Source organism: Solanum lycopersicum, chromosome 11, assembly GCF_036512215.1.
Source record: "Solanum lycopersicum chromosome 11, SLM_r2.1".
Taxonomy (NCBI): Eukaryota; Viridiplantae; Streptophyta; class Magnoliopsida; order Solanales; family Solanaceae; genus Solanum; species Solanum lycopersicum.
The window spans coordinates 3,673,650-3,688,037 of record NC_090810.1 but is presented as its reverse complement, the minus strand read 5'-3'; the positions used below and the strand labels follow the sequence as shown (position 1 = coordinate 3,688,037).

The following is a 14,388-nucleotide window of genomic DNA, read 5'->3' as shown; positions in this document are numbered from 1 at the left end:
AATTTTTTGAAATTATCTTCTATGACACGAAAGAACTTGTCACGTGACATGTATGTAGCTGAATGGAAAAGTTTGATCTGGATTAATCTGCCATAAGGTATCTCTTGGTCAAGTCGTCCAGTAAACAATGTATCAAACTGAAATTTAATGTATAATATGGGTAAATTAGATGAAGAAGAAGAATCAATATGGTTATTGATACTTATTTTTTGAGAAATTTTAACCTTTGCGTTCCATTCAGGATAAAAATATTCAATATTCCTATCGGGACGACAATATTGCAATTTCTTCCTAGGGTTCGACATGTGAAGGTACAAAAAAGGTAATCTACTACTCATATTATTATATAGTTTGAAAATCAAATCCTAAACCAATTCAACTTATGAATCTGAAATTAATTTGGAAAGGGAAAATCAAAACACGGTTGTAATTAATTCAAATCACTAAATATAGTTGATCTATATGTTTTAGAGAGAGATGAAACTTTAATTGAGTTCTTTTAAGCAATTTCATTTAGACATGACAAATATATATATATATATATATATATATATATATATATGTATATATATATATATATATTGACATTTTGAGGACGTTTCAAGGCCGAAAAGGTATAGTAAATAGGGGAAATTACGCGGTTAAGCAAATTTATACTATTTAATTACTCATCATATCTATAGTTTGCTATAATTATCACTCACGACTAACATTATACGTTAATTACATGGATTGACTTCGAATTTGTATATTAGTCACGTTTGTATATATATAATTCGCCAAAATATACAAATACACATATATAGTATACAATTATTTAACCTATATACCTATACAATTCACCTCTCTACCACTCTCTGCCCTCTCTCGCTCGCTTCTCTGCCCCCTCTCCCAATCTCGCTCGCCTCTCTTCCCTCTCTCCCAATCTCGTTTTCCATATATACAAATGTATATGTATAATATACAAGCCACCTCTCTCCCACTCTCTGCCCTCTCTCGCTTGCCTCTCTCCTCTCTCTTCCAATCTCGCTTGCCTCTCTCCTCCCTCTCCCAGTCTCGCTTGGCTCTCTCCTCCATCTCCCAATCTTTGTTGACATATATACAAATACATATGTATTAATATACAATTATCTAACCAATATACATATACAGTTCACCTTTCTTCCACTCTTTTCCGCGTACCAAGGATTTCTAAAAAGCGGGTTCAAGATATAATTAAAAAAACCAAAATGTGGTAATGGGCTTCGGGGAAAATTAAACCCTTTTCACCACTTGGCCAAGGGTCACATTTGTGTTAGTGGGGTCAAAAGTTAATATATACATATAAAATTTTAAAAACTGATCAAATGTACACATATATACACGGTGCTATTTTTCAACGAAGTGGGTTCACTCTGTGAGTCAGCCCCTGTACTTGTGAAGAAATTAATATTAATAAAAAAAAGAGGTTTGAATTTTAATTAAGTATTTGAATTCCAATGAGAAATATCAAGTCAATAAGATCCACATAAAATGAAATGTGTAATTATTGAATATGTATGTACATTTTGAGTACATAATGTAATAATATGTTTAGTGTAATCTCACAAATTAAGTCTAGAAAAAATAATGTATATCGATCGAGACAATTTTTCGATATATTTTTAAGTACAAAAGGTACTTTTACGTTGACTCAATTTATTTTGCGTATGGGTGGGTCTCGGATTGAGCAATCTTGCTCTACAACAAAAACAATTTTTAGCAGCAATAAATATAGACATTAATAGAGAGTATTAAAGTCTTTACCGGCATTAGTTAAGTGCAATTAGAACCGATGTCGCTAAAAGCTTCAGGCACATACCAAAGAGTGCTAAATTGCCGCTAAAAATACATATTTAACGACAATTTCTTAATTGCCGCTAATGATCATTTTTTATGCAGTGTTTAGCCGAGTCCTGAGTCAATCGGGGTGGGGTGGGTCGCGTTATGAGGTGGTAGGGTTGAGAAGCTACGGGCCGGGGTGTTTAGGTGGATTAGGTGATCGAGGTGACGAAGTTGAACGAGAATTCTTAAAAAAAATATCTTTCCCTATTTTGGAAAAATCCCGTGTAGATCCCAATCTTTTTAAATTTCATTTGTGGAATGACTTTGCATATATTATTATATATAGTTCGTTGCAATAATTTCAAATTCAGTAAATCAAATGAGTCATTAAAGAATTTCAAAAAAACTCATAAATATTTAAATTAGAAACGAAGAATTAATATCGCCATAACTTTATGATGATACTTAAATACATAATTCCTACCAAAAAGAGAAAATATTGTAGTATTTGTACTTGAAATTGACAAAGAATATTCACGAGTTCATAGGTTACAATATTATATGTACGATGAACATAGACATATACACATGCATGTTATGCAAATTCAAATAGATCATATCTTTTTTTCTTAATACTAAACTAATTGAAATATATAACCATAAAATAATAATACTCCATATTTATTTTTTCTTAATACTAAACTAATTGAATTATATATAACCATAAAATAATAATACTCCATATTTTACAAATGATATTATTATACAATGACTATCCCTACTAGTCTCAAAAAACTAGCTAAATCTTTATTTTTCAAGAAATTCCTAAAAATATTATTTCTAATTAATAAATGCTTCTTTTTCTCCCTTTCATCTTTTTCACATCTCTGACACTCTTGATAACAAAAAGAATATTCATATAAACTTTTTGTGTAAACATTTTCTTGATGGATATTTTCATCATCTTCTTCATCAACTAACAAATGAGGAGGCACTTGTTCTTCATATTTCTCATATTCTTCAAAGCTAATTCCATCTTTAACATAATCACCTCCCATCATGGCCAATGCTTCAAGCGAAATCGGCATTTTTTTTTGGTTACGAGCCTCGATGACAAGTATTATATCGTTGCGTTGAGGACACTCCACCTCCTTTATATTATAAACGCGGTCAATTGAGTTCTGAACGAATAACTTATTGATATAACGATGGCTTGATCTATAGGTTTTAGAGAGAGAGAGATATATGAGACTTTTGTTGAGTTGTTTTATGCTATTTCACTAAAACATGACATATATATATAGAGGTGATGATAGAATTAAATTGAAATTTAAATTGATATACTATGTATTTAAAAAATGTTGACTTTGACTCTTGAAATTAGCTTTTTTTTACATTTTGAGGAAGTTTCAAGGCCAAAAAGGTATAATAAATATACTTGTGAAGAAATAAAAAAGAAAAGGTTAGAATTTTGAATTAAGTATTCAAATTCTAAAAAGAACATTAAATTAAGAGCCACTTAAAATGAGATGCAAGGAGTAAGTATTGAATCTCGATGTACGTTTTTTTAAGTTAATATAATAATATATTTAGTGTAATCTCATAACTTCGATTTGAAAAAAATAATATACATAGATCGAGACTATTGTCAGATAAAATTTTAAAGTACAAGTTTTACTTTTACATTGACTGAATTTATTTTGCGTATGCTTTTATTTTTCTTTTATTGATATTCATGAATCATAAGTTCAATGAATATTTTCTAGTATGTATTTTGAAACTCACGAGGCTTAAAACAAAATATGATTGTATTAATTGTAAAGAGCATTCATATTCTAATGCATACGCAATGGATTTTTAATTCATTACATACGCAATGACTCCAAAGTTGCATCAATATATAATTCATCCGCTCACTTTTATTCGTTCATTATTTATAAAATAGTGTGAACGATAATCATCGATTCTCGTCAATATCTTCTAAGTCGAGTTTTTCATATAGATATTGTCTAGTATAATTTACATTTTATGTATAAACGGTATATTCATTATGCATAAAGTGTTCACTCGAGGAACGGAGCACTATGACATAGTGTATAACAATAATTTTAAATTAATTAACACTCATAATCTAATGTGAAATAAAATAATTTTATATCTCGAGATTATTATTCTTATCCTACCAATTCGACGACTTATTGGATACTAAGGTTCTTTCCCTTCAGCCAAGAGCCTTGTTTGAATCAAAATGCTAAATTTGGTGGCAGTTGTATTGCCTTTAGAGGTGGTTTGCGGCCGGAGCGGATTAATGTCTTTAAAAATGAGGCATATGCTTTCGTCCTTAAATTTAAAGGGCCTAAGTTTTTAATAATAATAAAATTATTATAAATTTTTTTAATTAAAAGAAATTACACTATATTTTGTAATTTATTAGTCATTTTTTAGTTTGTTTTGAAATATTAAAAAACATTTCTTTTTTTGGGATCAATTTTTAAAATTAACTTCCAAATGATATGTTTAATATCATAAGATTAATAGATAATTTGATATATTTTAAGTTTAAGACCATAAAAAATTAGATGGTGCTATGTCGAGTTTTTGAGAGGAATAGCTAATCAACCCTCTTGGCATAAAGATTGGATAACTTGTGTAAGCTCTATTCGGAAGAAAATTTTAGGCATTACATCACACGAAATGGAAACAGAAAAGTGTTAAATTGTTGTTTCTGTGAAACATGGAAACACTCGGTGCACAAACGATGGCAAAAGTAACAATCTCGGAACCATTCTTGGCTCCTTAAGCTTCAAAAAAAATCAGAATTTGGGCTTCTAGGACTCCATTCTTCGTTGGAGATAGCACGGCTACTTGAGATTCAGAAGAGTCGAAATCTTTGCTTCTTATACTCCATTAATGGATGGAGATAGCACTTTAGGTAGTACTCGAGAAATCAAAATTCTTGAAGAAGAAGAAAAAAATATTCCGAAATGATGTAAAATCATAATCAAAGAGAGTATATTACAAAAACAATAATGTATGATATAAAAAAGAGAGGTGCGTTTCTTTTCAAATTAAAAAAAGTGATAGTTTAAGTATGAAACTCACTCTCAATAGTTTAAGTATGAGACGAAGATTAAGGACGCTTAGAGCCGTAAATTAAAAACCTCGAACATAAAAACATAAATCTTAAGCATAAAAAAGTAATTTAAAAAATTGAATTGATTGAAATTAGGTGTTTTTGACATTTAAAAGAAAGTTCCGAAGGCCAAAAAGATATCAGTAAATATACTTTATGAATTTTTTTTAAAAGTTCGAATTTGTACTAAATATTCGAATTCCAATAAAAAATATCAAGTCAATAAAACTCACATAATATGACAATGAAATGCGTAATTATTGAATCTTCATGTACCATTTAAGTATAATGTAACAATATATTTAATATAATATCACAAGATAAATCTGGAAAAAAATATTTGGATATATTTTTAAGTACAAGAGGTACTTTTACGTTGACTGGATTTATTTTGTGTATGCATTTTTTTTTTCTTTTATTGATATTCATGAATCACGAGTACAATGAATATTTAATAGTCAAAGTATTTTGAAACTCACGAGGCTTAAAACAAAATATGATTTGTCTTAATTGTAAAGAGTATTCATATTCTAATGCATACGCAATGAATTTTAATTGATTACATACTCAATGACTCCAAAATTACAATAATATATATTCTGTTCATTCACTTTTACTTATTCATTATTTTAAAAATAATTTAATTTTATTTGACACTACAATATCAAATCTCGAGTAAGGACATTGGGTCTCAAATTGAGCAATCTTAAGCCGAGTCCCAAGTTAATTGGGGTGGGGTGGGTAGCGTTATGAGGTGGTAGGTTGAGAAGTTATGGGTCGAGGGTGTTTGGGTGGATTAGGTGATTGGGGTGACGAAGTTGACCGAGAATTCTAAAAAAATATTTTCCTCTATTTTGGAAAAATTCGGCGTAAATCTCATTCTTTCTAAATCTCATTTGTGAAATGACATTAGATATATTATTATATATAGTTTGTTGCAATAATTTTGAATTCAGTAAATCAAATGAACCATGAAAGAATCTCAAAAGAATTCGTAAAAATATAAATCACAAATAAAAAACTAATATCGTCGTAATATTATAATGATACTTGAATACGTAATCCCAAAAAAAAAATATTTTAGTATTTATACTTGAAATTGACAAAGAATATTCACAAGAATCATAGGTTATAATATTTTATGGACGATGAACATAGACATATACACATGCACGTTATGCAAATTCAAATATGTAAGTTTTGGTAAATCTTAAGAATATTCAACTGAATAATGACTAAAAAAAAGTGTAATTGGATTAATATTGAATTAAAAATTGCACGTGTGAGAATGTCTCAAATAAGAACCAAGGCTTTTAAGTCAAAAAGGCTTGATTTGATTGGTGGAATAAAATAGATAAATTTATTTCATTTTTTATATTTATGAAATAATTATTTTTGTTTTTTTAATACAAATGATATCGATCTTTTTTAATGTCTTCTAAGTTAAGTCTTGTCACATAAAATTTGTCTAGTATGATTTATATTTTTCGTGTGGTTTGTAGGCTATTACATGGTAAGCATACAAAATGCTCACTTGATCGAATGACAGAAATTATAACAACTGTAGGTTATCCGGAGGTTAAAAGAAATAACAATCAACAATAATATATTTACCGTAACTTCACAAGTTAATATACATAAAATGATTTTAATATTAATTAATTAATACTCATAATCAAATAAGAGAAATAATTTTATATTGATATCGAAATTATTATTCTTATATCACCGATTCAATGACCTATTGTAAGGTTCTTCTCGTTCAGCCAAGAACCTTGTTTGAATTTAAAAAAATACTAAATATAGTTACAGTCGTATTACATTAGCTTGGTGTAAACGCTCGAGACTGATAAGCTTTTTTAATTATATTGCATTTAGTTGTGGTTGGTTTGCAGTTAATATTACATGTAACAAATTATTCGATATGGTTCACTATTCTTGTGGTCATTTCATTAAATTAATATTATATATATTTGGTACAATATAACTATGATAATTATATTATATATATAATGTCTACGATTTTATTAAGAACAAACAAACAAACGTTAATGATAATTATATTTGGCTCAATTCACTATTATATGATATTCGTGAAATATTACATTAACGCGATTTACTTTATGCACATTAAAAAAAAAGTAACTATAATATTTTTCGTATAAATTATATGGCTGGATTTGATTGGTCCAGCTTTAACCAACCATTGTATATTTACAATGAATATTCCCACTGGTTTAAAAAAATAACTTTCTATATTCTTCTTTTTCAAATTAAAAAAAAAAAAACCTTTTTTAGTTTTCAACTAAATGTCTCTTTTGCCCCCCTTCAACATTCTCACATCTATGAATCTCTTGATAACAAAAAGAATATTCATAATAAAATTTTGGGGCATATTTGTCTTTTTTGAGAAGAAAATTTCATCAGTTTCATCAATTAACAAATGAGGAGGGATTTGTTGTTCATATTTTTCAAATTCTTCCATGCTAATTCCATCTTTGATATAATCACCTCCACTCATAGCCAATGCTTCTAATGAAATAGTCATCCCTTTTTGGCTATTTTTGCACAGAATTATTGAATATAAAACTCTTTGGAGGGCAAAAAAGAAAAAAATAGGAGGATATATAATATAAAAAATAGCTGAAGTCGACTGAGTTCTGAACAAATTAGATCGTTTAAGAAAAATTAATCACTGTGATAGAAAACTGTCACGTTATGTTTGGAGAGGGAGAGAGACTCTTGTTGAGTTGTTTCATGCAATTTCATTTAAACATGACATATATATAGCCATACTATTGGTGACGGTGACGGGACACGGAGTTTGAGAATGAAAAAAAAAATATAGTTTGATATTTAATTTAATTGTGTTCTAAAATAAGTTATATTTATTCGTGTGATTTTAAATCATATTGTTACCAAAAAATAGGAATTTTAAGTTTGGATTATATTAAATATAGAAAGACGTAGGTCCTTATTTAGAACAGATAATTAAAAAAAGTAGTGTCACATAAATTAATACCGAGCGGATAATTGAAAAGTATAGATGCAATGTTGAATTGACTCTTGAAATTATCCCTTTGAATTTTTTTTTTTTTTTGAATGTTACAAAGCCAAAAGAAGGTGAAAATATTATTCATGTGATAAGAAATATACAAATTGTGCAATGGCATATTCAATATCTTTTTTTTTCCTTCCAATATTGTTTCATAGATTATTATAAATATTATTACTTCATGTTAAGAAACTTCTTAGCATATTAGGAAGTTTCTCAAGCATATTCAACTATATACATGCATGTGTAATGACTAGTGAAAAATTGGCGCACAGAATAGAGTTATTTCTTTCTTAATTAAAGATCTGATTAGAATCGAGCTTTGAATATGAAAAAAAATCTTGATGAATAACTCTTTTTCTCTAAATAAATCAAGTCTTACGTAGTGAGAATACATGCAATTTACCGTAAAAATATTTTAGTCTTTTTTTTTTTAAAAAGATTTGGGTGGTCATGAGAGGAAGCCAAATGGAGAGAAGTGAACAGTTCCTTTTGGATAGTTCGGTTCGAAGAATAAGTTATGATGAAATTAATTATGTTGAGATTAGCTATATCGAGATAAGTTACTTAGTTTTTGTATTATTTTTGGTAAATGTTTTGGTTTATTTGTATTAAAAATACTATATATGGTGTAATTTTTATGAATAAGTTGTTTGGCTACTAAAATATCGTCTATAGTGTACAACAACATATGGTAAAATCCCACACTAGCTGGGGCCTGACGAGTATAGTGTACATAGACATTATCATTACATATTTGAGGTAGAGAGATTATATCCAAAAGACTCTCGACTCAAGTATTGCATCAAAATCAAGTAAAAGAAGATGAATACAACGAAAAAGATATAGCAATTATGATTTATATAATAAGACTACAAGAAAGAACGATAACAACAATAAAATAGTGTAATAATCGAAATGTTATAAACAACGTATATATGATCCGAACTATAATGGTATAACTAGTACTACGACAGACACTAACAAGCCTAAACCTTTGCAAGGCAAGACAACACTCTACCCCTGCTAATCTTCTACCATACTACGAAACGTCCACTCCTTCCTATAAAGAATAATGTCCTTGATAATGTGATAAAGAAGTTAAAACGAAGAAAAGAAGATTTTTGAAATTAAACTGTGTTTAAAATAAAGATTAGATGTTCATATAGTTATCATCTAATTAAGAAAAAATATAATTTTTTCGAGGTAAAAGAAAGAAAAATGTTACATAAATTAAGATAAAACAACTAATTGAAATACTATACTAAGAATGTTGAATTGACTCAGAAATTATCTTTTTTGACAATTTTTTTTTTTGAACGTTCAAAGCCAAAAAGGTAGTAATTCATGTGATGAAAATATATTAATTGTAATTGATGATGATCAATCTTAGACTAGCAAATATACAAGTTGGCAAAGTGGCATATAAAAAATCTTTTAAATTTAATTTTTTTTCCAATATTGTTTCATATATTTCACTAAAAGTATTTAATCGTCAAATTTTGAATAGGAATAGATATTATATTAAAAATATCTTAAAGTATTAATTAAAGTTCAATTAATTGATTATCGAAATACTTGTCTAATACTTTTTTGTTGACTGAATTTAATTTCTTCTATCGATAATACTTGGTAATTGGTCCAACGAATATTTAGTCAAAGGTATTATTTATGATTAAAAAAATAATTTAAACTCACGAGGTGAAATCAAATATGAATGCATTAGTACTAAAAAGATTTTCATGTTATACTGCATACGTAACTAATTTTAACGTCATTATATTACATACTCCATGACTCAAAAATTGCAAAGAAAAGAAAATATAACGAAGATAATATATCTAGTTTAATCTTATAAATGAATCAGAGTTCGAAAATGGTTGAACGTATACAAATGATAGAAACGTTGCTTCAACATTCAACAATTGTTATTTAATCTCTCTTAAAAGTCACAACCTTATAGAAAAATCAAATTTTTTTAGAAAAGTCAAAACTTTTTATAAAAGTCGCAATTTTTCATAAAAATTAGAAGTTTTTCACAAAAGTCACAGCTCTACATTTTTTATTCACACCTTTAAAAATCGAGTCCGGAGCCTAAAGGGTATAAAAAATTAATAAAAAATTCAAAACGCTATATAAAATTTTATATTACCAAAACGGCAAAATCACTGGAACAACAGCGATTTCCTCCACCGGAAAAAGCAAAATCGTTGCTACTGCTTTGATTAATATAAAATTTTATATACCGTTTTGAAATTGTTGTTTATATTTTATACTTTTTAGGCTCCAAACTATTTAAAAATCCTACGCTTAATTCCAACATACCAAAAGAAGAAAGAATAAACAAAGAAAATTGATACCCTTGAGCCTCTCAGTCCGCTGCTCAAAAAATTACTAGAATGGTTGAATTCATTACATTTGGTTGTTTAGTAAGCAAAACTTCTATTTCTACCACTATTATTTGTAGATTTTTTTCCTCTATAGGGGAGTCGAACTCAAATACTCCCTGTGTCCTAATTTATAAGATATCTTTTATGTTTTGAAAGTCAAACATTTTAAGTTTAACCGGAAATTTGCACATGAAATCTTCAATTTTTTTGAAATGAAAATTTATATATTTGTAAACTGCGTAAAAAGCACTACGAGTCACAAAATTTGATAATTCAAAATGTTTATAAGATCTATGAAAAATTTACGGTCAAAGATAGACTTGTTTTAACTCTTGAAATTCGAAATGTGACATATAAAATGGGACGGAGGTAGTACATTAATTAGACTTCTTATGAAGTGTGTTTCATTCCTCAATTTTACGCCTCCTATTTCATTGAGTTTAATCTCTATTGTAAGTCATATTGATTCATGTAACTATTGCAATTTCTTTTTGTTATTTGATGACTTTTTATGAACTCTGTTAAGAATTACGACAAGGATGATTGAAAATTGGTCTTTCTCTTTTGTCTGTTTCTACAGGTTTAATCTCATATAAACAAAGAAAAATAATTTCAATTGCAATGGGCCTTTACAATTTCTTTTTGCTATTTTGGCGACTATATGCTCGTAAGATCAAAACACAATTAATCATCAATTGACAGTACACACACTAAAAATTAAAAGACAAGTTCTATTCCAACATTCCCCTGTCTTTAATCATTTAGGCTAGTCATGGAGATACATAGACCAAAGGGTAGTCAATCAGTTGAACACCCTTCGTCAGACAATTATAATAATACATATAACGAGAATCAAACCATCAAAATTTCGAAAGCAAAAGACTTGCCTGACCTGAATCTATACGGCCTTTATAGACGCTTCCAAAGCCGCCTTTGCCAATAAGATTAGTTTCCCTAAAACTCTGAGTTGCGATGGCTAGAACTTTGAACGCGAACAGAATCAGGTCCACGGAGGATGTACATCTACTGAAGCTTCAAAACTAACTTGAGAGGTAGTAAGCATAACTTGTATTCAAACTAAACGATAAGAGTGTTCACAAAACGAAAACTTAAATGGATAATACATAAAACGGAATAAAGTTTATGAAAGTTGGCTTTGTTAGAGGAAAGAGAATGAACAAGTCTACCAATAATCTCCACAGGAACAAACCCCATTGGCGAAATGATGAAATCGATTGATGTCTCTGACTAGAATTTCTCTGTTTGTATATTTCGAAATGAGCTTGGTGAATGAGTGGCAGTCCTCACATAACCTCAAGTTCTTACTAATCCGTATAGGATCTCCTTTGCTGCTATTAATCAAACCAAAAGCGACTGCTAATTTCTCGCTGTGACCTAACAAAATACGTTCTTTCTCCTCTTCTTCAAGATCATACAGCACAATTCTGGTATCTGGGACATACATCCCGTTCTGTTTCATCTCCGTTGATAGTTTTAGCAACAACGCATGAATTTGCTCAATTTGGATGTTAAGTTCATCAACCGACTGGAGAGAATAGATTTTCCTCTTTACTTCAATCATGCTACAACCAGACACTTTCCGCAATCCCTTGGCCTCCAAAAGCTTCCTTACTTGTTTAACCTCATCCCACATCTTAGCTTCTGCATAAATATCAGCCAAAAGTACATAGTTCCCAGCATTTGTCGGTTCAAGCTCGAATAACCTTCTACTTGCCCTCTCCGCAAGTTCAACATTACAATGAATCCTACATGATCCAAGAAGAGAACCCCAAACTTTCGGTCCTGGTTCAATCCGCATATCTTGAATGATTATAGCTGCTTCTTCCAACTGATTCGCTCTTCCAAGTAGATCAACCATACAAGCGTAGTGTTCCACAGTAGGGCAGATATTATGTTCTTTCAACATTGAATCGAATAACTCTTTCCCTTCCTCAACAAGCCCTGCATGACTACAAGCTCCCAATACACTAACAAATGATATTGGACTTGGTGACACTCCATGTCGAATCATTTCTCTAAACGTTTCAATCGCTTTGCCCCCAAATCCATGTATTCCATAGCTTGAAATCATGGAATTCCACGCAACAACATCCCGCTTTCCCATCTGATCAAACACTCTTCGTCCCAATTCTAAAGCACCACATCTTGCATACATTGTCACAAGGGCACTAAGAACAGGCAAAATAGAATCAAGCCCTTTTCTTAGTATATATCCATGTAATACCTTCCCTTGCTCTAGTGCACCCAGTGCTGCACAAGCTTGAACCACACTAACCATTGTCACCGAGTTTGGTAACAAAACATGATTCATCATATCACGAAAAACATCGAATGCTTCAAGAGGTTTCCCATTCTTCGCATAACAACCAATCATTGCGCTCCACGAAACCATGTTTTTCTGTGGCATTTGATCGAAGACACAAGCAGCATTCTCTACGTAACCAAACCTAGCATATACATCAATTAACGTAGTCATAATATGCGTATGAGTGTGATAACCATGTCTAAATAGCTGGGCGTGAATTTCCTTATGTTTAGGTAGAGAAGCAACAGCACAAGCCTTGAGTACATAAGTATAAGTGAATCTATCAGATATGATTCCAATCGAATTCATCCGTGTATACAATTTCAACACCTCAACACCATTTCCAGCTAATGTCAATGCCCTGAAAAACGCATTCCAAAGGAAGATAGTTCGGTTGTTAATTTTATCAAACACTTGGCGTGCATGGTCAATAGAGTCGAGATTAGAGTACATATTAATGAGTTTAGTAGCCAAAAACGGATCTTGTTCGAACCCATCATCGATAAGTTTACGGTGAACAGTTAAACCATCGTGGAATGAGTTTTTCTCGGAGCAAGAGAGGATGAGGAGTTCGTAGGTATGTTGATTGGGATTGGGTTCTTGAGAAAGGAGCTGAAGGGCTTGTTTGAGTTCTCCTTTCTTGCAATATGATTGTATCGAATCGTTATAATTACAACGGAGACATAAGTTGATACTCTTACTAGCACTGTCATTACCGGTAGAATGGCCAAACGCGGTTGAGATACGACGGGATGAATAAGGATTTTGCACACCACATGGAGGTGGAGGAGGAGGCGTTTGAAGAAGCGTCCACATTTACACATCACAACTAAAATCTTTTTTTAATTCTTTCAATCAATTTAAATCCTATTTATTCCTCTTTATTTATTTATTTATTACTAATCAATTTTAAAAAATATTTTTATAATCATATATTTATATAAAAAGAGAACTCTAACTCCGTAGCGTCACCATAAAATAAAATTTTCTTTTAATTTCTTTATTTTCAAAATTAGTTTTTTTGAAAAAATGTTCGAAGGGTTGCGAGTTTTATGAAAGATTATGAGATATTCGATAAGGCACGGTAAATATATGTTCACACTACTGTTTGTTGTCTATAAATAAAAAACAATAAAAATTATGAACCTCTTCTTTTTCTTCTTCACAATTTAATATTTGAGTATTTTACTCTTGTTTTGAGTGACTCACTAACACTATTTTTTATTTTACAGATTCTAGTATGTACTTTTACGGTCATCTTATGCTATTAAGGATAAATTATAAGATAGTAATAATTTTTATTTTTCTTTATATTATTAATGTTTGTTACTATGTATGTAAGATAATATAGTATTTTAGTTTTAATATAAATTTTAGAGAAAGTGACAGAAATCTCACCTTTAAGTTCTCTTATTACCATTATCTTTTATCCCCTATTAGTTTTTGCAAATTCTCAAAATCTCTCATTTTTCACACATCACATTAATGTATCAGCGTATTAGATTAGTGTATCTCGCACGTCAGATTAGTTTAATTTCAAATATTATTTTATAAATTTCATAATATTAAATTATTAAATTTGATAATTTTTCTAGTATCCAAAATAAATAAGGTATACATGAAATATATTTTATTTATTAAATTCTCATATTTTTTTTGTGCGTAAATTTATTGGTAGTTG

At 29.7% G+C, this 14,388-nt stretch overlaps 1 protein-coding gene across 1 annotated transcript; it reads right to left on the bottom strand.

The window, feature by feature from the left end:
- Nucleotides 1-11,092: 11,092 nt before the first annotated feature.
- LOC101258814 (pentatricopeptide repeat-containing protein CRR2, chloroplastic) lies at nt 11,093-14,388 on the bottom strand. The gene has a single exon (XM_004250462.5). It carries the CDS (start codon nt 13,521-13,523, stop codon nt 11,565-11,567), a length of 1,959 nt encoding a protein of 652 aa, XP_004250510.1. The 5' UTR covers nt 13,524-14,388; the 3' UTR covers nt 11,093-11,564.

What these genes read in the sequence shown, in the direction of transcription:
- LOC101258814 (XM_004250462.5), bottom strand. Translation starts at nt 13,523, where the DNA reads ATGTGGACGCTTCTTCAAACGCCTCCTCCTCCACCTCCATGTGGTGTG.